This window comes from Neovison vison, chromosome 3, assembly GCF_020171115.1.
Source record: "Neovison vison isolate M4711 chromosome 3, ASM_NN_V1, whole genome shotgun sequence".
In the NCBI taxonomy this organism is placed as follows: domain Eukaryota; kingdom Metazoa; phylum Chordata; class Mammalia; order Carnivora; family Mustelidae; genus Neogale; species Neogale vison.
In genome coordinates this window covers 234,215,372-234,242,331 of record NC_058093.1, presented here as the reverse complement: position 1 = coordinate 234,242,331, position 26,960 = coordinate 234,215,372, and the positions used below count along the sequence as shown (strand labels likewise).

At 38.3% G+C, this 26,960-nt stretch overlaps 1 protein-coding gene across 3 annotated transcripts in view; it reads left to right on the top strand.

Moving 5' to 3' along the window:
* Positions 1-26,960, top strand: part of IFT81 (intraflagellar transport 81) — a 145,187-nt gene that overhangs the window by 90,462 nt on the left and 27,765 nt on the right. For all 3 annotated transcript variants that reach the window (XM_044244299.1, XM_044244300.1, XM_044244301.1), the window contains exons 12-13: positions 18,438-18,587; positions 25,755-25,883. In XM_044244299.1, the coding sequence (XP_044100234.1) occupies positions 18,438-18,587; positions 25,755-25,883 (279 nt within the window). The remainder of the gene's footprint in view (positions 1-18,437; positions 18,588-25,754; positions 25,884-26,960) is intronic.

Below are 26,960 nucleotides of genomic sequence, written 5' to 3'. Positions count from 1 at the left end.
TACCAGGAGGCACGGATAGGAGAATGAGGAAGAGGGGGGGCCTACATTAATTGAGCACTTTTTATACGAGGCTCTGTGCTAGATGCTTTGCAAACACTTGTTTACTTCTTATATTCTTGTTATTGTTATTTACATTTTACAATTAAGTGAAGCTCAAGGAGATTATAGATGCACTTATAGGTAATAACTGGCCAACCTGGGATCCAGGTCTTTCTCACATGTTCCTATTTGACCTTGAGCAAATCACTTCTCCATCTATAAAATGGGGTGATTGCTCTTTATTGTCATTATGAGGAACACACGAAATAATGGATGTCAAAGCTTCCAGGAAACTGGAAGGCGCAGTCAACATGTAATATCTGGCATCTGAAAGTCACCATTCCTATGAGCCTCATGTTACTACATGTGTGCAAGGTGGTATAGTGGAATGGTTAAGGGCATGGGCTCTAGAATTTGGTTGTTTGGGTGCAAACCTTGGCCTTGTCATCTTACCAGATGGCTAACCTTGGGCAGCTTCCATAACCTCTTTGTACTCAGCTGTAAAATGTGACTGTTATCACTGTATACCTCAAATTATTATTGTACAGATTAAATGAGTTAATACCTGAGAAGTGTATAGAATAGCATGAGCACATGCTGAGTGTTCAGTAGTTGTTAGCTCTTGATATTTTTATATTTTTATCAGTCACTTGAATGAAGAATTTGAAAGCTAAGAATATGGTTTACAGCTTAAAACTTGAAATTGGTATTTCCTAAAATGGGTACAATTCAATAGAAGTAAATATGAAATAGGTTTTTTTTATGGATAAATAATTTGCACAGACACAGAATGCAATAACACTAATAAGAGTCATTTTAGCTGCTATTCACTGAGCAGTTACTGTGTGCTCCATCTTTAAAAACATCCTTGATAATGGTTGCGCAATGATGTGAATACACTTAATGCCACAGAACTGTACACTTAAAAATGGTTGAAAGGGTAAATTTTATACTATTTGTGTTTAACCACAATAAAACACACATGCAATATATCCTAATTCAGCCTCTCAAAAACACCTGTGAGGTAAAAATTATCTCCATATCGTGATTGGGGAAATAGGCTTAGAGAAATTTAGGTAACTTGCCTAAAGTCACACAGTTATTGAGTTGCTGAGTAAGGATTTGAACTCAGGTCTGACAGTCACTAACTGTTAGCTTGCTAGAAGCTGTATGACAGTCATTTGTTTGGATGTAAACCTTCGTTCCTTGATTACCCATATGTGGTTATTTGATTAATCTTTTCTTGGAAAAATTTAGGAATGTTACTGTGTTAATAAGGATAAATGTGACAAATGCTATACATATAGTAATTTATATTCCTTTGTTGTTTTCTTTTTAGAGGTCAGCTAGCAGTTTTTAAAGTTGGGTATTGAAGTATGCATTTTGATGCTTCCTACTACCATTAAAGTTAATATTCCAGATGTTACATTTCGTCTGAGAATTTTAGCTCTTCTGTTTGCAGATGACAAGTGCTACAGGCATTTGTTCCTCCCTAGACTTTTTCATTAGTATTCCCTGGATGTTTCTTATTAATAAAAGATGAAGTGTCTAAAAATGCTCTTCTTTTTCATTATACTTTGGTTATCATTTAAACATTTCATTTTCATTGTATTGCCTTGCTTAATTACAGCAGTAGGACAGGAATGTGTTTATCTCTTATTGTGCCAGACTTCTGACATGGGTAGAAATTTCTAGAACTGTTGAAATTATCTTCTCAGTGGTAAAGGTTTTCTTACCAGTCTAGTCTATCTTGATTTCTTTCTCTTCACACAGTATTTGGTAGGTGATAAGAAGGTTAAATTTAGAGACTCTAGGCTCTTAACATAACTAAAAATTGATGATAATGAATGTCTTTTATATCTTGAGGTTTTTTATATTGGATTTTAGTATGTAATAAGTATAGGGATGCCTGGGTGGTTAGTCAGTTAAGTGACTGAGCCTTTGGCTCAGGTCATGATCCCAGGGTTTTGGAATCGAGCCCAGGATTGAGCCCCACATTGGGCTTCTTGCTCAGGGCGAAGCCTGCTTCTCCCTCTCCCTCTCCCTCTGCTGCTCCCCCGGCTTGTTCTCTCTCTCTCTCTGTCAAATTAATTAATTAATTAATTAATTAAAAATCCGAGTATAACTCTAGCTGAATCGATATTCTCAAAAGAATTTTGAATGATATTCTCAAAGAATTTTGAATGCTCTCATATGTGAGAGAAGTTACCCAAAATTGCCATGGAGCTTTGTCCTTGATACCAACCTATTTATTATTCTTATCAATAATTTTATGATTAATTGTTAATGGTTATTAGGCAGTTACAATGTGCCAGACAGCATCCTAGGCTTATTATATATGTTATCTTGTTTATTTCATTGAACAACTCTTTAAGAGATAGTTATGATCATTATTCCTAGATTTTACAGATATGGGAACTGAGGCACACAGAGGATTTGGCTAACTTACCCAAGATCACATGGCTAGTAAATAGTAGTATCATGATTTGAAGTGAGGTGGTCTCTCTCCAGAACCCTTAATAATTTTCGCATGACGGGAGGCTAGAAGGAATAGTCAGCCTGAGAGAGATGATAGAATTAGGGTTCAAAGTCATCTTGGGAGGCAGGAGCTTTGTGCTGAAACAAACAAAATGCCATTAACAGGATAATGAACACAATGTTGTAGAATTTTAGTTTTGCCTGCCACCTCAACACACCACCCATGAGTAATGCAGCATTAGAAAACAAATTATTATATTCCACTAATAAAAATGTAATATCCTATTTATGGTGAAATTATGCCTGGAATACTATTTTACATTTTTATGTTTTAAGAAGGACATAGTCAAGGCAGAGTCCAGTTGAAGGTGACCAAAATGCATGAAAAATCTGGCAATTTTCATAGAAAGAATTGACTGAGAACAAAAAAATGCATAATAGAATTGCATTTAAATTTCAAAGGGTTTATGGAGAGGATTGTGTGCATAAAAAAGAGTTTATTAAGGTTCAGAACTGAAACTGCTATTCTTAGAAAATCTTGTTTGCAAAGTTGGCCCTTGGCTAGCATCTAGGAACTTGGAATTTAGAAAGATTCCCACCATTCCCTGAAAAGAATTGCTCACTCTGTCTTAACTGCGTATACAAAGAATGTGGTTTGTGTTGAACACCTGCTTTGCTTCCCAGACCTTGGACTTTTGGTAAGGGCTGGGCAGAGAGTATGCCTCCGTGACCAACCAAATGTCTGGGTGCTGAGTCTCTAATGAACTTACCTGGTTGGCAGCATTTCACACATAGCATTATAACTCATTGCTGGAGGAATTAAGGGAGAAGACTCGTGGAAGCTTGCCCCTGGTTTCCTCTGGATTTCAACCCCTGTGCCTTTTCCCTTTGCTGGTTTTGCTTGTATGTTTTCACTGTAATGAAGCATTGCCAAGAGTATGACTACATGCTGAGTTCTGTGAGTTCTCTTAGCAGATTACTGAACCTAGGGATGGCCTTGGGGACCCCTGACACAGATGGATTAGTATGCTTCTTGTTTGTTTGACAGAAGGCAGAATTAGGACTAGTGGTGAGAAAAATATTTGATTGACTATAAGGAGAAAGTTCTACAACTTAAGCTTTCTTCAGTGGTGAAGCAGGCTGCTGCTGGTAAAGAAGATGCTCCATTGTTTAAAATATTATGACGGGGGCACCTGGGTGGCTCAGTGGGTTAAGGCCTCTGTCTTCGGCTCAGGTCATGATCCCAGGGTCCTCCAACCCCCTTGCCTCTCTGCCTACTTGTGATCTCTGTCTGTCAAATAAAATATTATGACAGGGGCGCCTGGGTGGCTCAGTGGGTTGGGCCTCTGCCTTCGACTCAGGTCATGATCCCAGGGTCCTGGGTTCGAGCCCCACGTTGGGCTCTCTGCTCAGCAGGGAGCCTGCGTCCCCCTCCCACCCCACCCCCTGCCTGCCTGCCTTTCTGCCTACTTGTGATCTCTGTCAAATAAATAGATAAATTCTTAAAAATATATATTATGACAGAAGCTGGATGAGGGACATTTTAGAAGTGTGCATTTAGTAGAAAAAAATATTGGACTGGATCAATGTTTTGTAACTTTTTTAATCTTAAAAAATCTGTTTATACAAGTAATACTTGAATACATTCTTATGGTATGAAAATCAAACAACACAGATAAAGTAAGTCTTCCTTGACTACCTGCCAAGTCCTTCAGTCCCTTTACCAGAGAGAAACTACTGCTTCCAGTTTTGTGTATCCTTTCAGTCTTTTCTCTAAAGATAAACCTGGATAATACTGTTTTGTGGGTTTTTAAAAATATAAATAGTTTTATACTGTGTGTATTGTACAACTTGTTTTTAATAAAATGCCTTGGAGATTTTTCCATGTCAGTAAATGAGGAGTTGTTTTTTTTTTTTTTTAAAGATTTTATTTATTTATTTGACAGGCAGAGATCACAAATAGGCAGAGAGAGAGGAAGAAGCAGGCTCCCTGCTGAGCAGAGAGCCCGATGTGGGGCCCGATCCCAGGACCCTGGGATCATGACCTGAGCTGAAGGCAGAGGGTTTAACCCACTGAGCCACCCAGGTGCCCCCAGTAAGTGAGGAGGTTAAGAGAATTCTGTAGAGGTTAAAAGAATCAGCTCTGGAGCCAGAACTCCTGTGTGGAGAGCTCTGCTTGGCCACCTGTCAGCTCTTCGGCCTCAGCGTAGAGCTCTGTGCCCAGGTTCCTTGTCTATAAAGTGGTGTAACTGCTGTGGAAAACAGTATGACAATTCTTCAAAAGTCAAACCCAGAATTACCATATAACCCCAGAATTTCCCTCCTAAGTTAGAATACTCATGTGGTTTTCTCTTAGGACTTTCTAAATACAAATTATTGCTGTTATTCTAAGTTATAATAACTTGAATTATTTGGACAGGATTTTAAGTATTAAAATAAGTGACCTTAGTTTTCCATAATTTGGAGTGCTTTTGAAATGTTTGCATAGAATTATCTAACTTTATGGAGGATTCAGTGTGAGAAGAGACAGAAAAACAGAATTATAGCAAACTATAATAATTAATGGTTATACATTTGACACTGAGTTGTTAATAAAAGGTTGCTATAGTCAGTATGATTTTTTTAAAGATTTTTATTTATTTATTTGACAGACAGAGATCACAAGTAGGGAGTGAGCGGGGGGAAGCAGGCTTCCCACTGAGCAGAGAGCCCTATGTGAGGCTCGATCCCAGGACCCTAGGATCATGACCCGAGCCGAAGGCAGAAGCTTAACCCACTGAGCCACCCAGGCGCCCCTCAGTATGATTTTTTTTTTAAGATAATGTGATGAACTTAACTAAGGAGCATGTCTTCCAGAATAATACCCTGTTATTGTTTCCCCAGCTCACCCCATGACCCTGAAATGTACTCCCATAGCACTCTATTCCTGTGTGTTTTAACATTTAACACCCTTAAGATCACTTGTTCAGTTTCTGCTTCCCCTAAGAAAGCAGTAAGCTCCACGGTGGCAGGGGCTTATCTCTTGTTCACCATCATTTACTTAATAGCCGGCATGTAACAGGCACTTAGTAAATGTGTATAAATCTGAAAGTATATAATGTAATCTAGTTATATGTATGTTTTCCTCAGAAAAGTGATAATATTAAAAATGTCTTGGCACTTCTTTGTAGTCTTCAGTTGATAGGAAAAATCATTTATATTAACTCATTGTCTTAACTGTAGTTGTATTTTTCATTCTATAAAGTTATTTTTTTCTTAACATATAATGTATTATTTGTTTCAGAGGTACAGGTCTGTACCTCTGAATAATGTATTATAATTCACAGCACTAACCATAGCACATACCCTCCCCAGTGTCCATCACCCAGTCATTTTTTAAAAGATTTTATTTATTAGGAAGAGGGGGAGAGAGAGAGAGAGGAGTGTGTGTGGCAGGCAGAGGGAGAAGCAGGCTTCCCACTGAGCAAGGAGCACAATTTGGGACTTGATCCCAGGACTCTGGGATCATGACCTGAGCCGAAGGCAGATACTTAACCGACTGAGCCACCCAGTTATCTCAGATAAATTGTTTTTAGATACCTGACCACAAACCTAAATTTGCCATTTAATCTGTTAGCCTCCGTTAATTCTTTGGTAAGTACAAATTTTGCTATTTCGTAGGAGGCAATTTGAGTGTGATGACTCTCTCTCTTAATGGAAGAGCAAAGAAGAGAGTCTTTCTCTATTGCAGTAGTCCCACGTAGCTGCTGATCTTTCCCATCTTAGTCATCTTGATATCTCTGAATCTCTGCTTTAATTATTTGAAAAACAAAAAAATCAGCCCTAATGATGCAGTGCTGGTACCCTTCCTAGAGTTGTCGTTCAAATAAATACATGCCTTTTGGTTCTGAGCTTTTTTTTTTTTTTTTTAAGATTTATTTATATATTTTAGAGTGTCTGGGGGAGGGACAGAGGGAGAAAATTTCAAGTAGACTCCCTCCCAAGCGTGGAGCCTTATGCGGGGCTTGATCCCATCACCCATGAGACCATGACCTGATCCGAAACCAAGAGGCAGTCACTCAACTGACTGAGCCACCCAGGCGCCCCAGGGTCTGAACTTTTTTATAGCAACAGATGAACCTCTGGTTAAGGTTCTCTTGGCACTTCATGCATTGAAAGGTCACTCCTGGTTGGTGGTGTATGAGTATAGAGTCCACTGTGTTTAGTTCCCTAACCATTATAAGAGGCTCCCCTGTTTTGCAGTTGTGACTGCTTTGAAAATGTGCTTGGGTAGTGTTTGTAAGAAGCTTTAGAAAGATCCCACCAGTTCATTCTACAGCTACCGATAGAAATCCTAGAACTAAATTGCAAAGATTATGAAATCTTCTTTAAATACTTCAAAGAGAAACACAGTGAAGATAAGGGAATCCTGGCAAGGTTTGTTGCAGCTGTCAGATCCCGAAAAATTAGGAATCAAATTTTGACACTTGTAATTGAATCATCCACCCTTCTCAGTGAGCCCAGGCAAACCTGTGATATTTTTAGAACCTCTCAAATCATATTACACTCTTTAGAGTTCATAGCAGGACCCGAGGCCCCTAAAATTTCCCAAGAGATGGAACAAAACAGAATCAAATAAATTTGGCTCAATTCACTGTCATAGAAGCAGTGTATTATGCATGCAATCTAGGTAATGTCACAGTTGCAACCCCAAATTTAAAAATTTTTCATAGCAAAACGTTTTGACAGTTAACTGCTTGGACAGCAGTTGAAAAATCCATTATCTCTAATATAGTAACAGCTTTGCGGTGGTAATTTGATTTATAATAGAAGCACAGAGACCTTGGAGGGTATGATTAACTGTGTTTCACAGATGGATGTTCCTATGCCACAAGTTTCATTTAAGACAGATTTCTACCAGCATATATCATATTGCTTATTATAGACTTTTGCAAAAGAATTAGGAATTAACTACCTACTACCATTTATAGGTAATTATATTGCTTACTCTTGGATTGGTAAAATTTTCTAATTTAATTTTAAAATTTTTAAAAAGATCTACATACTTGAGAGAGTGCAGGTGAGCACAGAGGGGAGGGGCAGAGGCAGAGGAAGGAGAGAATCTCAAGCAGGTTCACCCTGAGTGTAGAGCCCAGCAGGGGGCTTGATCTTTGGACCCTGAGATAGGACCTGAGCCAAAATCAAGAGTCAGATGCTTAACCAACTGAGCCACCCAGGTGCCCTCAAATTTTCTGATTTAAAGTTAAAAACCCAATACAGCTTGCAAAATATTAGAGTAGTACTTGTATGCGTGTCTATGTTGGCGCTAGTTATGATGGGTCATTTGAAAACACTATCATTTTAACAGAAAACAAAGGTGGCTTTGAAAGTTTTTTGTTGTTGTTGTTGTTGTTGTTTTGCCTTAGAACAAATATCTTAGGCCAGACTTCAGGGAATCCAAATGATTTATTGGAGCATAACATGAAAAGACAGCCTCTTTGGGTTTTCTACAAGTCTGAATTCAGACAGAATAGAAGACACTGACAAATGGGTGAAAAAAATCGTGGTCATTGGACATATTCATGCTACTCTTGGACAGTTGGTGTTATCTTATGTGACACCTGACTCTCTTGGGCCTTTTTCTGTAGTTTTCCATGCTTAAAAAATCATTTGATGAAGTAACTGACAAAAATGTGATTTAATTAAGAAATGGAAAATAGCATGCATATTGGACTTACAGGATTTGAGGACATAAATACTCACTCTAGTGCAGTTTTTCCAACTTGCTGAAATTTGGTAGGTTGTACTGATTTCTCTATGAGTTTCCTTCCCTGTAAAATGGAAATAGTACTTTTTCAAAAGAACAGATTTTTGTAGTTCTTGACAATATAAAGTATTTATTTTATGGTTGTTTTGTAAGGTCCTCACAGCTCGTTACTGTGGAAAGAGTTTTCATGCCAGATACTGAGGTGGAAAATTTGCAGCAGGAGCAAAGAGATGCTTATTTCCGCATAAATATCCAGAATGATGCCTGGAATCTAATAATGCTTTTGAGTTCCAGATAAGCTTGAAAAGCATTTGTAAATGGTTACATACTTAAGGAAATAAGCTGCTTGTCCATTTAAAAAGCTAGCCCAGATTTAGACCATTACTAGTAAAGGTTCTAAAAGATATTAAATGGATAAAAAGAGAAAGAACATCTGGCAAATTCCATTTTGATCACAAAGAAATCTGTAAAATTAGCCCTGAAGCTAGAAGCTAGCTCTATAAAGCTTTAATCTTATTGCTCTCAGCATTTAAAGTGATGGCTATTCTTTCATAAATGTTAGATTTATGTTACAAATGTATATTGGTCCAAATGATTAGTAATAGTTGCTATAATGGACCTTGCTGCACAGTGGCAAGCTTTGTAGTTCACTGTAATGACAAATTTGTTTATTAACCTGCTATAGTGCACTATAGAAAGCTTTTCCTTGATGTTCCAAGAATTTGTTGCTTATTGCCTATGCCAGAGTTCCTTTAAAAATTATTTTTAGGGATATGAACATTGGGGAGGGTATGTGCTATGGTGAGTGCTATGAAGTGTGTAAACCTGGCGATTCACAGACCTGTACCCCTGGGGATAAAAATACATTATATGTTTATTAAAAAATAATAATAAATTTAAAAATTAATTTTTAAAATTAAGTATTTAAAAAATAAGTCCCCCCAAATTCACTCATAACTCTTTATCTGCCCTATACAACAGCTATTTTTATTTCTTAATTCTCTCCCAGTCTTGACATGCATATATATATGCATATATAAGTATATGTTATTTATATATGTTTATATATGTTATATTTACATGTTATATTTATATATGTTATATATGTTTATATTTATATATATTTATATATGTTATATTTACATATATTTATATATATATAAAATTTCAGTTGTACTGAGAGTATATCGATTTGTAATTGCTTGCAGTAGTAATTATTCTATTTTAGTTCTCAGGAGCATCCATCACACCTAGATTTTTACTTTTCTGCTTAGTCTAATTACTTGACGTTGCTTTCTTTACTATTTAGAAGAAACAGTAATCATCTCTTATTTTCTAGGTACTCCTTCACTATATTCAAACAGAATGACAGACATTATTAATCACTATTCATTATTCGATTTTTATAGAATTTTAGTATATTTTATAGATTTTATTTCAAAACTACCAGTTTTATTTTAGACAAATAATCATTCATTTTTAATGATAACATTATATGGTTTGATCTTCAGAGGTTCTAAAAGCTCTTTATGTTGTAATAAATTATCTTGAATAATTGACTACTATAGAGGCACCTGGGTGGCTCAGTGGGTTAAGCCTCTGCCTTCGGCTCAGGTCATGATCTCAGGGTCCTGGGATCGAGCCCCCGCATCGGGCTCTCTGCTCAGCAGGGAGCCTGCTTCCATCCCTCTCTCTTCTGCCTCTCTCTGTCTACTTGCGATTTCTCTCTGTCAAATGAATAAATAAAATCTTAAAAAAAAAAAGAATTGGCTAATATAGGGTGGCAATTATGGTTCTTAATAAATAGATGTTTAGGTCAAGAATTTGCTTTATTTTATTAAACCATTGTGGCATAATTAATTATAACGATAGCTCCTATTTATTGAATGCTACACTAGGCATTGTGCTAATTGCCTTACATGTATTTTCATATCACTCTAAGATAAGTATTGTTACCTCCTTTTTTTAAAATTTCAGTTGAATTGGTTATATAAAGACAAAACAGTAATTGCCTAAGGTCTCCTTAAGTGGTGGAGCCAGGATTTGAAATTACATTTCTCTGACTCCATGATCTTAACACCTCTCTGAACTGCTTCTGTGACCTTGTTGTACTACTCCTAAGATGTTAATGATTAAGTTCTAAATGAAATTATTTGTGACTTTTTGCTCATATAAATTGTTATAACATGAAATTATGAGTAAATTTAATTTTTAATACTCAAAGTCTACTCAAAATAAAATCTGTCAGGTTTTTCTTGGTGATGGGCTCTCTTTGAAGTTGGTTGTATTTTTAATTTAATTACACTTTTTTTAGATTGATACAAATATGTAGTTTAAAAAGTTAAACAGTACTACAAAGCTTATAATGAAAAAAAATGATCCCCTTTCACATTCCCAAGTCATGTTTCCTTGAGGAAATAACTCTTAATGCCTTTGTTTGTTTCTTGTAGTATTTACTTCTTTCTAAATAACATGTTTGCACTGAAACTTAATTTTTTTTTTTTAATTTTGGATATACTACCACAGGAAATGAGGATTTAGCCCTACACTTTCCATTACCTGTCTACCTCCATACCCATCCTTCCATTCATTAGAGCTTCCCAATGTAACTACAATTTTTGGTTAAATCATTACTTTTTATATTCATTATGATAATTGTAGAAATATAGTTTACAGCTGAGCCACATAGTATACTATAATTACATATCCTTTCTTGTATACTTTAAAAAAAATTAATACTGGGGCACCTGGGTGGCTCAGTGGGTTAAAGCCTCTGCCTTCGGCTCAGGTCATGATCCCAGGGTCCTGGGATCGAGCTCCACATCAGGCTCTCTGCTTGGTGGGAAGCCTGCCTCCTCCTCCTCTCTCTCTCTCTCTCTCTCTCTCTCTGCCTACTTGTGATCTCTATCTGTCAAATAAATAAATAAAATGTTTTTTAAAAAATTAATACTGACCTCATTGTTTTGTTTTTGTTTGGTTAGTTTTTTCATGTATGTATCACCCTCTCAGCTCCAGACCTTCTGACAGAACTGTACAATTTATCTTAACATGGCATATGCTCAAACACAGTAATCTATTAATTATATTTTATAAGCCTTAGGTGTAGTCTTTGAAGTCCCTCCCATTCTTCTGTTCCAGTCAGAAGATTTATATCTAGACTTATTGTGAACTGTAGGCTTGCTGTAAACTGTAATCTAGGGCTTCATATTTCATCATCCTGGAAATTTCTTTTAACCATTTTCCTGTTTTGGATCCCTTACTTTCCACATCTCCCGTCTTCTCTTTCTTAGTTTATTTCCTGGTTGTAATAGAGAATGTACCTGAAAAAGAGAGTTTGGAAGGTACATTCTTGAGAATCTTGCTTGGGTAAAACTGTCTTTATTCCACCTGTCTTAATTCCATCTTGTCTTTACTCCATTTCATACATGATTGGTAGTTTGACCGAGTGATAAATTCTGGTTGAAAATCTTTTTCCCTGAGAATTTTGAAGACATTGTTCTATTGTCTTCAAGTATTCAGTGTTGCTGTCTGAGGCTGTTTTAATTTCTAGTCCTTCAGTGCAACCTTTTATTGTTATTATTGTTATTTTACCTCTTCTTAAAACTTTTGGGATTCTCTCTTTACCTCTGATTTTCTTTTTCTTTTTTTTTAATTCTTACTGTTCTTTATTCTTTCTCATATACACACATACAAAATAGGAAAGACATGCAATTTTTTTGGCAAGTAGTTGGTTCGTTTTGAATGAGAAATATGAAATAAAACCCAAACCTCTTGTGGCCGTGGCCCAATTGCCTGGCCCTGACTGCTGGCCCCTCCTTTCCTTCCCTTCTGCCCCTGACAGTAAAGCCCCCTTTTGTTTTGTTTTGTTTCTTTCAATTTAATTTAATTTTTCAGTGTTCTAATATTCATTGTTTATGCACCACACCCAGTGCTCCATGCAATACATGCCCTCAATACCTACCACCAGGCTCACCCAACCCCTCCAAAATCCTGTTTGTTTCTCAGAGTCCACAGTATCTCATAGTTCATACCTCTGATTTTCTAAATTTTTAAGGTTATGGGCTTAAATAATCTTTTCGTCTTTCATTGAGCTGGGAATTCTATTGGTCCTTTCAGTTTAGAATCTTATTTTATATCCTTCAGTTCTGGAAAATTTTTCTTGTATTATTTCTACTCTTTAAAAAAATTCTGGGGGTGCCTGGGTAGCTTAGTTGGTAGGTGTCTGCCTTCGGTTCAGGTCATGATCCCAGGGTCCTGGGATTGAGCCCTGAGTTTGGCTTTCTGCTCATCGGGGAGTCTGCTTCTGCCTCTCCCTCTGCCTGCCACTTCCGCGGCTTTTACACTCTCTCTTTTTCTCTGTCAAATAAATAAATAAAATCTTTTTAAAAAAATTCTGTTCTTCTGGAACTCGTTGGTTAGATTTGGGACCCTCTATATGGATTATTTAATGTATATTTACTTTTCAAAATGGTTAATTTTTAAGTTCATAAATCCTCCACTCCCAGTGGTATACAGATGTTCCACTTCCTCCATATCTTCACCAACACTTAGTATTGAAGGACTTCTTTTTGCCGATTGGCTGGATGTTAAAATAGTATTTTACTGTGGTTTTAATTTGTATTACTGGTTACAAATGAGGCTGAGCATCTTTTAATATGCTTATTGGCCATCTTGGATTTCTCTTCAGCAAAGTGACTATTCAAGTATTTTATCCATTTTTCTTTCTTTCTTCTTTTTTTTAAGATTTTATTTATTATTTATTTGACAGGCAGAGATCACAAGTAGGCAGAGAGAGAGAGAGAAGTGGAAGCAGGCTCCCCGCTAAGCAGAGAGCCCGATGCGGGGTTCGATCCCAGGACCCTGGGACTATGACCCAAGCCGAAGGCAGAGGCTTTAACCCACTGAGCCACCCAGGCGCCCCTCTTTCTTTTTTTTTAATATCCATTTTTCTATTGGATTATTTGCCTTTCATTTATTGATTTATGGGTTTAATTTATGTATTTTGGATATAAATCCTTTATTGGTCTAATGTGTTACAAATACGCTCTTTTTTCATCTTGTGATTTATATTCCTGATCTCTTAATATATATTTTGATGAACAAAAGTTCTTGATTATAGCTAAGTTAAGTTTATTGATTATCTCTTTTCAGTGGTGCTTTTTGTGTTTTCTTTAAGAAATCCTTTCCTATCTCAAAGGTATGGTGATACTTTCTTATATTCTAAAAGATATTTAGTTTTGTCTTTCACATTTAAGTCTGCAATCCAGTTGGAATTGATTTTTATATGTTATGAAGTAAGGGGTCCGTTAGTTGAAATTGTATTCTTTTCCATCAGATTAGCCAAAGCAGCAGTCTACATCAACAAAATCCCTTTGAGAGCTTTAATAATTCTAAAAATACATAAAAGTGTTCCTGAGACCAAATAGTGTGAGAATCCCTGTTATAGAACCACAGGAGAAATTAAAAGCTCCAATAAAAAAATGGGCCAGAGATAGACAAATCGTTTTTAAAAATTTCCCCAGATGAATAATGAACATGATAAAAAAGTGCATTTCCGGGCGCCTGGGTGGCTCAGTGGGTTGAGCCGCTGCCTTCGGCTCAGGTCATGATCTCAGGGTCCTGGGATCGAGGCCCGCATCGGGCTCTCTGCTCAGCAGGGAGCCTGCTTCCTCCTCTCTCTCTGCCTGCCTCTCTGCCTGCTTGTGATCTCTCTCTGTCAAATAAATAAATAAAATCTTTAAAAAAAAAAAAAAAGTGCATTTCCTGGGCGCCTGGGTGGCTCAGTTGGTTGGATGACTGCTTTCAGCTCAGGTCATGATCCTGGAGTCCCGGGATCGAGTCCTGCATCGGGCTCCCAGCTCCATGGGGAGTCTGCTTCTTCCTCTGACCTTGTCCTTGCTCATGCTCTCTCTCACTGTCTCTCTCTCAAGTAAATAAATAAAATCTTTTTAAAAAAAGTACATTTCCTTAATAAAGAAATGCAAATAAAAAGTAAAATACTACTTTAATTATCAAGTTGACAATTATTAAAAGCACTATAAATAGCCTTTGAAGGGCAATTTGACAAAATATATCAAAACCTTATTTCCTTCTGAACATTTCTTGAAGTATGTCCTATAGAAATTGCTAAAAATGTTTCTGGGGGCGCTTTGAGTGGCTCATTCATTAAGCATCTGCCTTTTGCTTGGTCCTGGGATCAAGCCCCACGTCGGGCTCCCTGTTCGGCGGGAAACCTGCTTCTCCCTCTCCCACTCCCTCTGTTTGTATGCCCTCTCTCACTGCCTCTCTTTGTGTGTCAAATAAATAAATAAGAAATCTTTTTAAAAAAATACGTTTCTGATGTTTTAGCTTCAATATATTCATCTTTTTTTAATAACTTGAAAATTCAGAACTAATCTAAAATCCAAATGATTGTGAGAAGAAACTTCCAGTGGAGGAAAAACATTTGATAATGTGTTTTCTTTCCTCTAATTCTTCTGGAGTAGTGGATTCCTTAGAGTACTTTAATGGCCGCCTATTGTTTAAATGTATATAACCATCATTAATCTGGCCGAAACTACCCTTCCCTTAGGTAGTTTGTCCTGTGAATGTCAAATAGTAACCAATTATCATAGAGCATATTGAGTAATTGATGGGTTTGTTCTTCCACAAAAAATATTTATAGCTTTTAGCTTTTAAAAATAATTCTGGAGCACAGCAAGATAAAAAAGGGAAAAATTGGCCTAGATAATACTGAAGATAGCAGATGAACAGGGTTGATTTCACTTTGGGCACTTTGCCCAGGACACTTTTAATAGAACATATAGTTACTCTAGGGATCCTGAGTCTGTGGTTATGTCAGGCTTACACATTTATTCTTTAAAAGGAAAAATTGCAGGTTATTGGACTCTAGGTACATTGGTATGACTTAAATTTTTAAACTATTCCTGTAATCCAGCCACTGATAATTTGCTCTGTGTGGGCTGGATTTCTTACTATTAAAATTAGGTTAATCATGGGTAGAAAAATATTTTGAACCTCCTTCTATGAAAACACAGTGGCTTCTTCTTTTCTTTCAAAGTTTAAGTCAAGTTTTAAAAGATATTTAAACTAGGAATTAGGTGGTTATTTTTATGTGAAGAATTTTTAATCTTACTATTGTTGAGGACTTTGTACTGAAAAATCAATCAAGTCTGTAAGGAAAAAAATCTCCAGGGCGCCTGGGTGGCTCAGTGGGTTAAAGCCTCTGGGCCAGGGTCCTGGGATCGAGCCCCGCATTGGGCTCTCTGCTCAGCAAGGAGCCTGCTTCCTCCTCTCTCTCTGCCTGCCTCTCTGCCTCCTTGGGGAGGGGGGGGAATCTCCTACTAAATTTTAGAAATGCTGTGCTTCGTATTTTACTTCCTTACAATTTAGAATTATTGGCCTTATGGTTAGCCTTAAAAATTAGAAGGAAAAATAGCAACATGGTAGTAGAACTTGCACTGGAATAGTGACTTTGAGTGAATTTTTCCTGTTTTCCAAAATTTCAGGTATATGTTAGTTACCTTACTATTATTATTTAGAGGGGGAGGGACAGAGGGATAGTGAGAAAGAAAATCTTTTTTATTTTTTTTTAAGATTTCGTTTATTTATTTGACACAGAGAGAGAGGGAACACAAGCGGGGGGTGTGGAAGGGGGCAAAGCAGGCTTCCCACTGAGCGGCAGATGCTGAATGACTGAGCCACCCAGGCACCCCTGAGAGAGAAAATCTTAAGCTGTCTCCATGCCCAGCACAGAGCCTGTCATGGCGCTTGAACCCATGACCCTGAGATCATAAACTAAGCTAAAATCAGGAGTTGGACACTTAAACTATTGAACCATCCAGACTCCCCTTCAAGGTATTTCTTTGAGCATCTTAGCCTTTTTTTTTTTTTTTAGATTATTTATTTATTTATTTATTTGACAGAGAGATCATAAGTAGGCAAAGAGGCAGGTAGAGAGAGAGGCAGAAGCAGGCTCCCTGCTGAGCAGAGAACCCGATGCGGGGCTCGATCCCAGGACCCTGGGATCATGACCTGAGCCAAAGGCAGAGGCTTCAACCCACTGAGCCACCCAGGCACCACGCATCTTAGCCTTTTTAATACCTAATCCTTTTAAAGGCTAACTTGAGAAGCGTTCTAAATAATTTTATAAATAATAAAAGTAATGGGGTGTCTGGGTGGCTTAGTTCATTAAGCATCTGACTCTTGATTTTGTCTCAGGTCATGATTTTGGGGTCATGAGATCAAGCCCCACATCAGGTTCCATGCTCAGCACAGAGTCTGTTTGAGACTCTTTCTCCCTCTCCCTCCTTCTTTTATCCTTCCCCTGCTCATACTTTCTCTCTCTAAAATAAATAAATAAAATCTTTAAAAAACAAAAATTTCAAAAAAATTACCTTGTATTAGGTAAAATGGAAACTTACTTTGTTTTGAAGTAATGTGCTTAAAAATAATAGGCCAGGGGAGCCTGGGTGGCTCAGTGGGTTAAAGCCTCTGCCTTTGGCTCAGGTCATGATCCCAGGGTCCTGGGATCGAGCTCTCTGCTCAGCAGGAAGCCTGCTTCCTCCTCTCTCTCTCTCTCTGTCTGCCTCTCTGCCTGTCAAATAAATAAATAAAATCTTTTAAAAAATAATAGGCCAAATCTTTACTTGGAAATTTTCTTTATAATGTAGTTAATAAGAGGAAAAACAGGAAGAAAAATTATTTTATGTAGTTTTAAAAATCTGAAAATTACTAGTACGATGGTACCTAAGAGGAAGGGGTGTTTTTTTTTTTAAGTATTATGTTCTGTTTCAGAAATACCATAAAATTTCTCACATTTGCTTCTGGCATTTGCTTCTTCTATCAAGCAATACTTTTAATGAGCCAGGATCTTTACACCTTCTGTTTCCTCTACCTGGAATGTTATTCTTTGCCTCTTCCTCCTTCCTCCAACACACTCTTACTTCTTCAGTCTTGGCTTATACGTAATTATTTTGAGAAGCTTGCCATAATCCACCTCCTCTAAATACCAAAACCCACCTTTCCTGTCTTCTTCCCAACCCAAGTTAAACTCCTATTATTTATTCTCAGGACCATTTTACTTCTTCATAATGTTCACCATGATTGTAAACATCAGTTCAGTATTTGTTTTTGCCAGTATTTCCTTAACCTTGGTGAGGGCAGGACTTCTGAGTATCTTGTTTAGAGTTGTATTTTCTGTGTCTGGCACAGTGCCTAGTACATAATAATTAGTAAGCACTGTTTATCGAATGAATACCTTTGATTCCTATTCATTTTATATGCTTTTCCAGACTATAGTTGGTATTGGTTAATAGTGGGTTCTTTCCATTAGGATAGTTATAACTTTTTTTTTTAAGATTTTATTTATTTATTTGACTGACAAAGATCACAAGTAGGCAGAGAGACAGGGCAGAGAGAGAGGAAGGGAAGCAGGCTCCATGCTGAGCAGAGAGCCCAATGCAGGAATCGATTCCAGGACCCTGGGATCATGACCTGAGCCGAAGGCAGAGGCCTTAACCCACTGAGCCACCCAGACACCCCTAGAGTAGTTATAACTTTATATCATTAGTGGGTAAATAGCTGAATTAAGCAACTGTAAGCTCACACTAATTTAGAATATTCTTAGCTTTTTAAGGTTTGGGATGAGTTTCATCCCAATGTCTCATATGCTTGTTAGTGTATATAGTCACAGTACATTTCTTAAATGATAACTAATAGCTACAAGTGCTAACTGTTCTGGTTGGCTGTATTATTCTCAGTAGATGCAGTGCTACCAAAATAGTACAATATGTAAAAGATATCACGATAAGATCACAGCCAGAGTTGATTTCCTACTTTTTATTTTTTTCTTCCTCCTTCTCCTCCTTCTCCTCCTTTAACCTTTTTACTTTCATAGGGTTGAGTTTCTGCTTTTTTAAATCCTTATTTGTAAAGCCCAAAACAAATAGCTTTTAAGTTAGGGTTTACAATATTTAGATGGGTCCCAAAATTTAAATCTACACAAAATATTTTAATTGAGCAGTTAGTCTTTCCAAGTGTTCTAATGAAACTAAGTTGTTATTATATACTTGTGATACCCATGTTGGACAGGAAAAATTTTTCTTACATTGAGGTTCTATATATTTGGCAATGACTTTTCTATTCATGAGGTTATATGTTGTATTCTTTACAGTTCAAACGATACGTCAGTAAACTTCGAAGCAAGAGTACAGTTTTCAAAAAGAAGCATCAAATAATAGCTGAATTTAAAGCTGAATTCGGTCTCTTGCAGAGGACAGAGGAACTTCTTAAACAACGTCATGAAAATATTCAACATCAACTGGTAATACAGTATTATCTTGTGGTGCTAGAAATATAAATGCCAAAGGGTTTATGGGACACAGGTGTATACGGAGGTCATTGTTTTTACTGAAAACACCATAAAATTATTAATGTTCTCTGATTAATTCCAGAGATATCATATAAGCTTATGTATTTATTTACTTATTTTAAAGATTTTATTTTATTTTATTTTATTAAAGATTTTATTTATTTATTTGACAGAGAGAGATCACAAGTAGACAGAGAGGCAGGCAGAGAGAGAGAGGGAAGCAGGCTCCCTGCTGAGCAGAGAGTCCGATGCGGGACTCGATCCCAGGATCCTGAGATCATGACCTGAGCCAAAGGCAGCGGCTTAACCCACTGAGCCACCCAGGCGCCCTTAAAGATTTTATTTTAAAGAGAGAGAGTGCGCACCTGCATGGGCAGGGGTGGGGCAGAGGGAGAGGGCGAGAATCTCAAGCAGACTCTGTACTGAGCGCAGAACCTGATGTGGGGCTTGATCTCATGACCCTGAGATCATGACCTGAGCCGAAACCAAGAGTCAGATACTTAACAAAGTAAGCCACACAGCTGCACCCTGATTCATGTATTTTTTAACGTAGCTGTAAACACTAACTTTTTCATGTGTGCTGACTTTGGGGTAATTGATAGAAGTTGAATTCCAAGTAGATTTTTCTTTGGTTAGCTAATTAATATGAGAAAAATTATCATATCAAGAGAGTGACTATAAAATATTTTTATCATGGCCTGCTGGGCAGAATTTCTAAGCAACTATTTCCGTGGAGTGCTGAAAAGAATTATTTAGGAAAGGTACCATATGGAAGATTGCCTGCAGGCTTATTCCTTATGTATTTGTGCCTTAGTTGTCAGGAAAGAGTTAAGCCCAGAATAGTCCCTCTGACAGCAAAATCTCATCAGTTCCTTAGAATTTTCTTGAATTGAATTTTTGTTCCTTTCACCCACGGGGAAATTATTTCATCAGCATGCTGGTTTACCAGCTATCATCAGTATGGTGGATATGAATGAAGTTTCAACCAGTCATGGTTAAGCTGGCAATATGAACTTTCTGTCTCATGCTGTTGAATATTGTTTGCTTCTAGGGAAGTTAAGATAGAAAATTCATTGTGCATAATGATACTACTTTCAAAATTGATAGGTTGTAATTGCGTTCTTGGTCACCTCAAAAACATTTTCCAATTTCCATTGCAATTTCTTTGATCTATGGATTATTGCTTAAAACCAAGTGTTGCTTAAAACCAAACATTTTCTAGTTACCTTTCAGTTACTGACTTCTACCTTATTTCCACTGTGACCAGAGAACATTCTGTGTAATTTTAGTCATTTGAAATTTGTTGAGTATTGTATTATGGTCCAGCAAATGGTCTGTTCTGGTGATTGTCCCAGCACAGTTGAGAAGAATGTATATTCTGCAGTTTTGGGGAATGGTGTTCTCTGTCAGTTCAGTCAAGTGTGTTAACCATGATTTCAAATCTTCCATATTCCCATTGATATTTTTGTCTGCTTGTTCTGTTAGTTATTGAGAGAGATGTGTTAATTCTATGATTATGATTATTACTTTCTTTCTTTTTTTAGTTCCATCAGTTTTTTCTTTATGTTTTTTCTTAAGCTGGGTTCCCTAGAAGCAGAGCCTAAGAGGGGAATACCTTGTACAAGTGATTTATTGAGGGAAGAAGTGCATTCAGAAGAAGGGGAATGAGGGAAGTAGATAGGGCAGCAGAAAAGAGCAAACAAGGACATAGTCCTGACTAGACAGTATCATTTTGATTCTGTGAAGAACTTTGGAGCTCAAATTGCAGTGTGAAGTTGATTCCATCTTGAGGCAAAGGGGCTGGCGGTTTTACTCCTATATCAGTCAGTCAGTGCTGTGGCAGGGTGTAACCTCCTAGCCCAATGCGAGGGCATCTTCTGTAGAAGGGAGCAACTGTGAACCTTTAGCTCTTACAGCAGGTTGCAGATGAGGTCTGAACGGGGCACCAATGACAACCGTTACAATCTACCCCTTGCAATGCTGGGATCTACCTGTTTCTCATGTTAAATTGACTCCATTTAAGTATAGCTTCTACAGGATTCTGGTTGATCGCAATTTCTAGGAAAATTTGTAGGAGAAGAGTTAACAGGACAAAGGAAAACTCTCGTTGCTACATTTGGTCCCAAGGACATACTAATACTCAACATCTTCTTCCTTTACCATCCATTCTAGATTTCCCTCATGTTTGACTAGCACCTTCACTGGTCTAAATGACTATCTTGGTGGAATGACCCAGTCCCTCATCTTTAAGAGATGTGAGTCTCTAGGAACCATGATCTTAGCAGGCTGCAGTTGCTGTATTACTCATTTACTGCTTAAACTGGGCATGGGAGTACCAAGATATGCCCTAATGGATCCCCTGAGTGTCAAACATATTCCTATTTGCCCTTATTTATAGCAGCATTTGTATAAGATAATGATGTCCTGTCAATATAATAACTTTTTTCTTTGCCTGCTAGTCTACAGGCATGAGGACCCCAGATGACAAGATGGTCGTCAGAGCATTAAGTTTAAAGGCCTTTTAATGTGCCTCCTGGTAAAAGCATGCCTGCTCTGAAAACCAGAAGATCTACACCTCCAGAGCCTAAAGGTGTCTGGAAGGGAAACATAATTCCTTAAGTGGATAAGTGGACACCCTAGTGAGTGGTTACTCTCATACCTTCATTCCATAGTTCCAAGACCCATGTATTCGTTCTATTGGCCACACAGCACTAAATGGTAGACATTGGTTTAAAATGTATACTCCATCCATCCTGAAGAGTAGAACTCATCCTCAGAGGCCGTCAGCTCTAAGCTGTACCTTAGTTGTATCTTCACAAGGCCCTTCTACCAAACTCTCACGGTATTAGCTTCCTGGATGGTGTGATATGTGGTACAGTGACTGAATCCAGTGATTACGTGTCCACCACCATATCTCCTATGCCATAAAGTAATCCCATGGTCTGAGTGGTATTTATACAGAATTCCACATCAGTAGACCAGATACTCTTGAGCCCTTGGATAGTGATGCTGGCTGAAGCACTGGGGGCAAGAAAAGGAAATACTTACCCAGAATACGGGTCAGTCCAGGTCAGGATGAAATGTTCCCCTTTTCAAGGCAGAAGATTGTTTTCTTCAAGGTATGATTCTATATCTAGAGCTCAAGATTGATCTCTCTCTTGTTTCCAGGTCAGACATTTGTCAGTGCGAGTAGCTAGACGGGCATTGGCGAGAGAGAGCCCATGCTCAGCCTCCATCTTTGCCAGCATAGCCATTCTGTTCATGAGCCCATTGTCCAAGCGCTGGGTGGCCAGTGACAGAGGGTGCCTGACATCTCCTGGCCAAATCACCCTTCCCACTTGGTTGTTTAGTACTCTCTTCTGCTTTGGAAATTCTCTAGTGGCCATTAGCATATGATATAAAGAGAAAAGATCTTTACACTTAATGTGTTACTCCTGTAGGTCTATCTGCATGCCTCTTCCATAGACCTCCTTGTCCCCAGTCTTCCAGTCCTGGTACCTAGTTCTCCCAGACCCCTGACCAACAAGCTAAGCCACTTGCCACTGCCCAGAGGATATAAGATAATCTAGAGGTTCAAGGTTCTCAAGTGAGTCTATGTAGGTATTCCATCCTGGACTCAGTAGTACCCTTTCTTAGAGCCCTGACTTTGTCACAGAATATATTCAGCCTTTTCTCAAGTTTTACCCTATTAACAATTAAGTCATGTGCCTGGTCTTCAGCTTCCACTGCCCTTCAGCCATAGGAAATGAGGGTTTCTTTAAAGCTCCTAAGAAGGTTCTCTGACCTTATCACTTTGCTTTAAATTAATGGTTCGTGTATTTGAGGCTGTCATTTTATCTCTTCAACTATACATGGAGCATAGCAATAGCCACCCCAATTCCATTGTCCCTTTAGTTATTATTTCTGCATACTTTCCAAATACCAGCAACTTGTACCAACTAGTGCTTCCGTGTGACAGTTCAAGAAACGGACACCAAGATGGGATTAGATGTACCAAAGATTTGCTGGAGGAAATACTGTGAAAGATAAAGGAAAGGGAGCAAGAGGAGGCAGCAAAACCATTAAGGACCTACTGCAGGACTGACAACTATGAAGGGAGAGAAAAAGAAGGAGGTTTGTGTAGGAAGAACCTCAGACTGCAGCGCAGTTTTAGGAAAGTTTTGGTGAGGATGAGGGGGAGTTCCTGAGCCAGTCACCCGCTAGAGGAGTCCCCTGTCAGGCAGAAATGGGCCAGCACTAGTACTGTTGCCATGCTCAGTCATGCTAGGCGCAGCCTGGGGGAAGCGTAGGCTTGGTAGGAACACAACTCTGGATCCGGAGGGGCAGCAGTTACGCCTGTCAGTCAAGTCCATTTCAGCGGGGTCTCCCAAAGGAGTCCATTCTCATGACCACTACAGTCACCCTCCGCTTATACTCTGCCTCACTTCACTGCAAGTCTTAGCAGTGGCACTGCTACAGCATGCATGGGACTAACAATATTCACCCCGCCACCAGAGATGGGCCCTTCGGTTCCATTCATTCAGTGAGTAATCCCACTCTAGAAGCCCATTTTTATGGTTCGGTAAGGTTCTCTGAAAGCAGAACCTGAAACAAGAATTCTTACTGCTCTCCACATGATTAAGTCAGAGAGTGCCCTTAGGAGAAAGGAAGTGAAGAAACCAGAATGAAGTAGTGAGGAAAAATGGATTCATCTGGAGTCCAGTTTCAGTCTGATCCCCTGAGGAACTCTGGAATGCAAATTGCATCATACAGTTAGTCTCACCTTCAGGCAAGAAAATTACCTTTTTGTACCCCACGGTCAGTCAGTTTTATGCTGTCGACCCTTTCTATCTTTCTATCTTCTAAGAGGTGGTGTGATACAGTTCCTATTCAGCCAAGAAATTTATTTATCTGATAAATTCATCTGGGTGTCTGTTTCTATTATCTGTCTTTTTTTCTCTTGATTTTCAGACATGTTACTTTGCTTACTCTAGTACCTTTTTATTGAATGCCAGGCTCTGAAAACACTTCCTTCCTTAGAAGAACATTTGGGGTTTTTTTTTCTCATAGATCATCTTGATCCAGTTTTGCTAAAGCTGGTGTTTTTCTCTTATTCCTAAGATGCAGCCCTCATACCTGGGGCAGAAACTCTACTCCCAGGAAATAGTCCTTACACCTAGCACCTAGCTCTTTCTCTTAGGTTATGACCCTTACTCCTTAGGAGTAGCCTTTCTGGGGTTTCAGCTGGTAGTCTGGAACAACACACTGACTAGTTTTGAATTCCTACCTCTGTCTCCCTAGTACTATGAGATACTGAAGCCTTTGCCCAGTTTTTTAGTCACCCATCTACTGATTTCCACTTGGTTGCTAGGAGTCTTACCCTCTTATGCACAGCTTAGAGTTTGGTAATCCCCAAAGAGGAAATTGCATTTAGGATTTTGGGCTAATACTCTATAGTTCCATCTACTCCTTTCTTAGGAGTCTCAATTTTATTGGCAGCCCCAAATTCCAACTCTTCTTCCATTCTCTCTCTCTTTTTCTTTCCTTCCTTTTGGTTCTTCCATCCTGTTTTGAACCCTGTCCAATCAGGTCATAGTCTTTTTCCTACTTGGCCTATTAGCAGTGTTTGACATAGTTGATCACTCCCTCATCCTTGTTCTTCTCCCTTACTAGCGCTCCTATATTCCTACTCTGGGGCTGATTTCTTCTCATCTAAGATCTAAAAATTGGAGTTCATAGGCTTAGCCGTTAGATCTCTTTTCTTCTTTCACTCCCTTGGTTATCTTATCCTGTCTCATGGATTTAAAGACCTTCTTTATGAAGACAATTCCCAACTCTATATCTCTAGCCTAGATTTCTCCTCAAATTCCAGTCTTATATGTGTAACATTGTGACCTCTTACTGTGTAACATCTTGCCCAGTATCTACTGGACATTTCAAATTTTTTAAATGTCCAAAACTAGATTTTTGATCTTCATTACTCCCTCAAACCTGGCCTTACAGAGTCTCATTTCAACAAACAGCATCTCTATCCCCTCAGTTCTAAAGTCCAGAAACTTTAGTCATCCTTTACCCCTCACTATTCCTCACACCCTACATCTAATATGTCTTAATATTTTGTTGGCTCTACCTTAAAATAGACCACTGCTCACTACCTCTACCACCACCATCTGACTCATGCTACCATTATCTGTAAACTGAATTATTTGAGTAGTCTTCTAACTGGCTTCCTTCGTCCCTCTATAGTTCGATCTCAGCACAGATGTTAAAAAGTGGCCATTTAAAAATTCCTTTACTCTGAACCACCCAACAAACCTCCCATCTCATTTAAAATAAGCCTAAGCTCTTTCATTGGCCTAAAAATAAAGTAACCGTATAATTTATCATCAAAAGTAGGACACTTTTGAAAATGCAAAGGACAGTAGACATTAACCGAGACTGTTCCAGCAAACCATCTGACTCCAACATGATCCCTACCCCCAACCTCATTCTCACTCCATTTTCAGCTCCCCCAGTCTCTTAGCTATTTCTTGGAAAGGACACGTGTTTTGTACTTGCTGAGCCCCTGGATATCTGTAGGACTTGCTTCCTTACTTCATTCGGGCTTTGCTCAGATGTCATCTTCTCTGAAAGACCTGCCCTGACCACCCTGTTATTTAAGATTTCCAACCCCACTCTCACCTCACACTCTATGTATTCTATTTGTCTACAGATTTCTTGTTTACTCTCACTAGAAGTAAGCTCTGTGAGGGAAGACTTTTTTTTTACCCTGTTTTGTTCACTGCTGTGTATCTGGTGCTTAAAACTAGGCTCAGCACGCTTAGGTATATAGTAAACATTGGATGGGTGAGTGAATGCAAATATATTGATCACTTGAGAATTCATTCAGTCACCAAATATTTATTGAGTCCTAAAATTAGAATTACTATGCACCCAAGGATACCAAAGTTTAATGCAAGTTTATAACATATAAAGATATGTAATTATTGTCAATAAAAATTATTTACAATTCTAAGCTAATTTTACTTATAACTTTATTGTTATACATTAAATCTGTACACTTCTTACAGAATCATCAAGGTTCTGTCACCCATTTTGTGGACCCCATTTTTGACACCTATTTTTATTCTTTACTTTTAGCAAACTGTTGAAGAGAAAAAGGGTATATCTGGGTATAGTTACACCCAGGAAGAGCTAGAACGGGTATCTGCACTGAAGACTGAGGTCGATGAGATGAAAGGCCGAACGCTCGACGACATGTCTGAAATGGTGATTACACTTGATTTTTTTCTTTCTTTTCTTTTTTTTTAAGACTTACTTTTTATCTATTTGCTAGAGAGAGAGAGCACAAGCAGGGGGAGCAGCAGGCAGAGCAGGGAGAGGAAGAAGCAAGCTCCCCACTGAGCAAGAAGCCCGACGCAGGACTTGATCCCAGGACCCTGGGATCATGACCTGAGCCGAAGGCAGATGCTTAACCCACTGTGCCACCCAGGCGCCCTGATTTCACTTGTTTTTTTTGTTTTTGTTTTTGTTTTTGTTTTTTTAATAGTTTTTAAAAATTATATAGCTAGAAGTAGATGTTTTTGTGTTTTGTTTTCAGTAAAACACTCAAATTTTCATTTCTGCATATTGTTTATTTTATATTCTTTCATCTGTCTTTAGCAACTCTTCTGAATGCTTCCATTCCAGTAAGTTGCTAAACTTGTCATAATTTATGCATTTTGCAGGTTTTTTTTCCCAAGGAAACATGATAGGTTTTTAAATACCCTATAGAATTATGTATTGAAATGGCTGCCTTATCTTTGCGGGGTTTTTTTCCCAAAGATTTTATTTATTTATTTGACAGACGGAGATCACAAGTATGCAGAGAGGCAGGCAGAGAGAGGGGGGGGAAGCAGACTCCCTGCTGAGCAGAGAGCCTGATGCGGGGCTCGGATTCCAGGACCCTGAGATCATGACCTGAGCCAAAGGCAGAAGCTTTAACCCACTGAGCCACCCAGACACCACCATCTTTGCGGTTTTTTGAAGTGTAAAATTTACAGAACATTAAAGAAATATTTAAGATAAAAAATAAGTTATCCCAAATAATACTGCCCTAAATAATAAAATTGCTTCATTTTTGTGTGTGTCCTTAGTATCTTTCCATATTTGGAGCTGCTGTTCAGCCTGAATGCACTGATACAGCTTCATCAAACATTAAAATGTTGAAATCTTTCCTTCCTTATTGGTAAATAGCTGCTGCTCCAGCCTCGCAGAGGACCCACTTCCACCTATTTTTTCCACATTGGCCACTTGCCCAGAACCCTCTGGATCTTACTACAACCTGACTCCTAAAAAGCAGAGGAC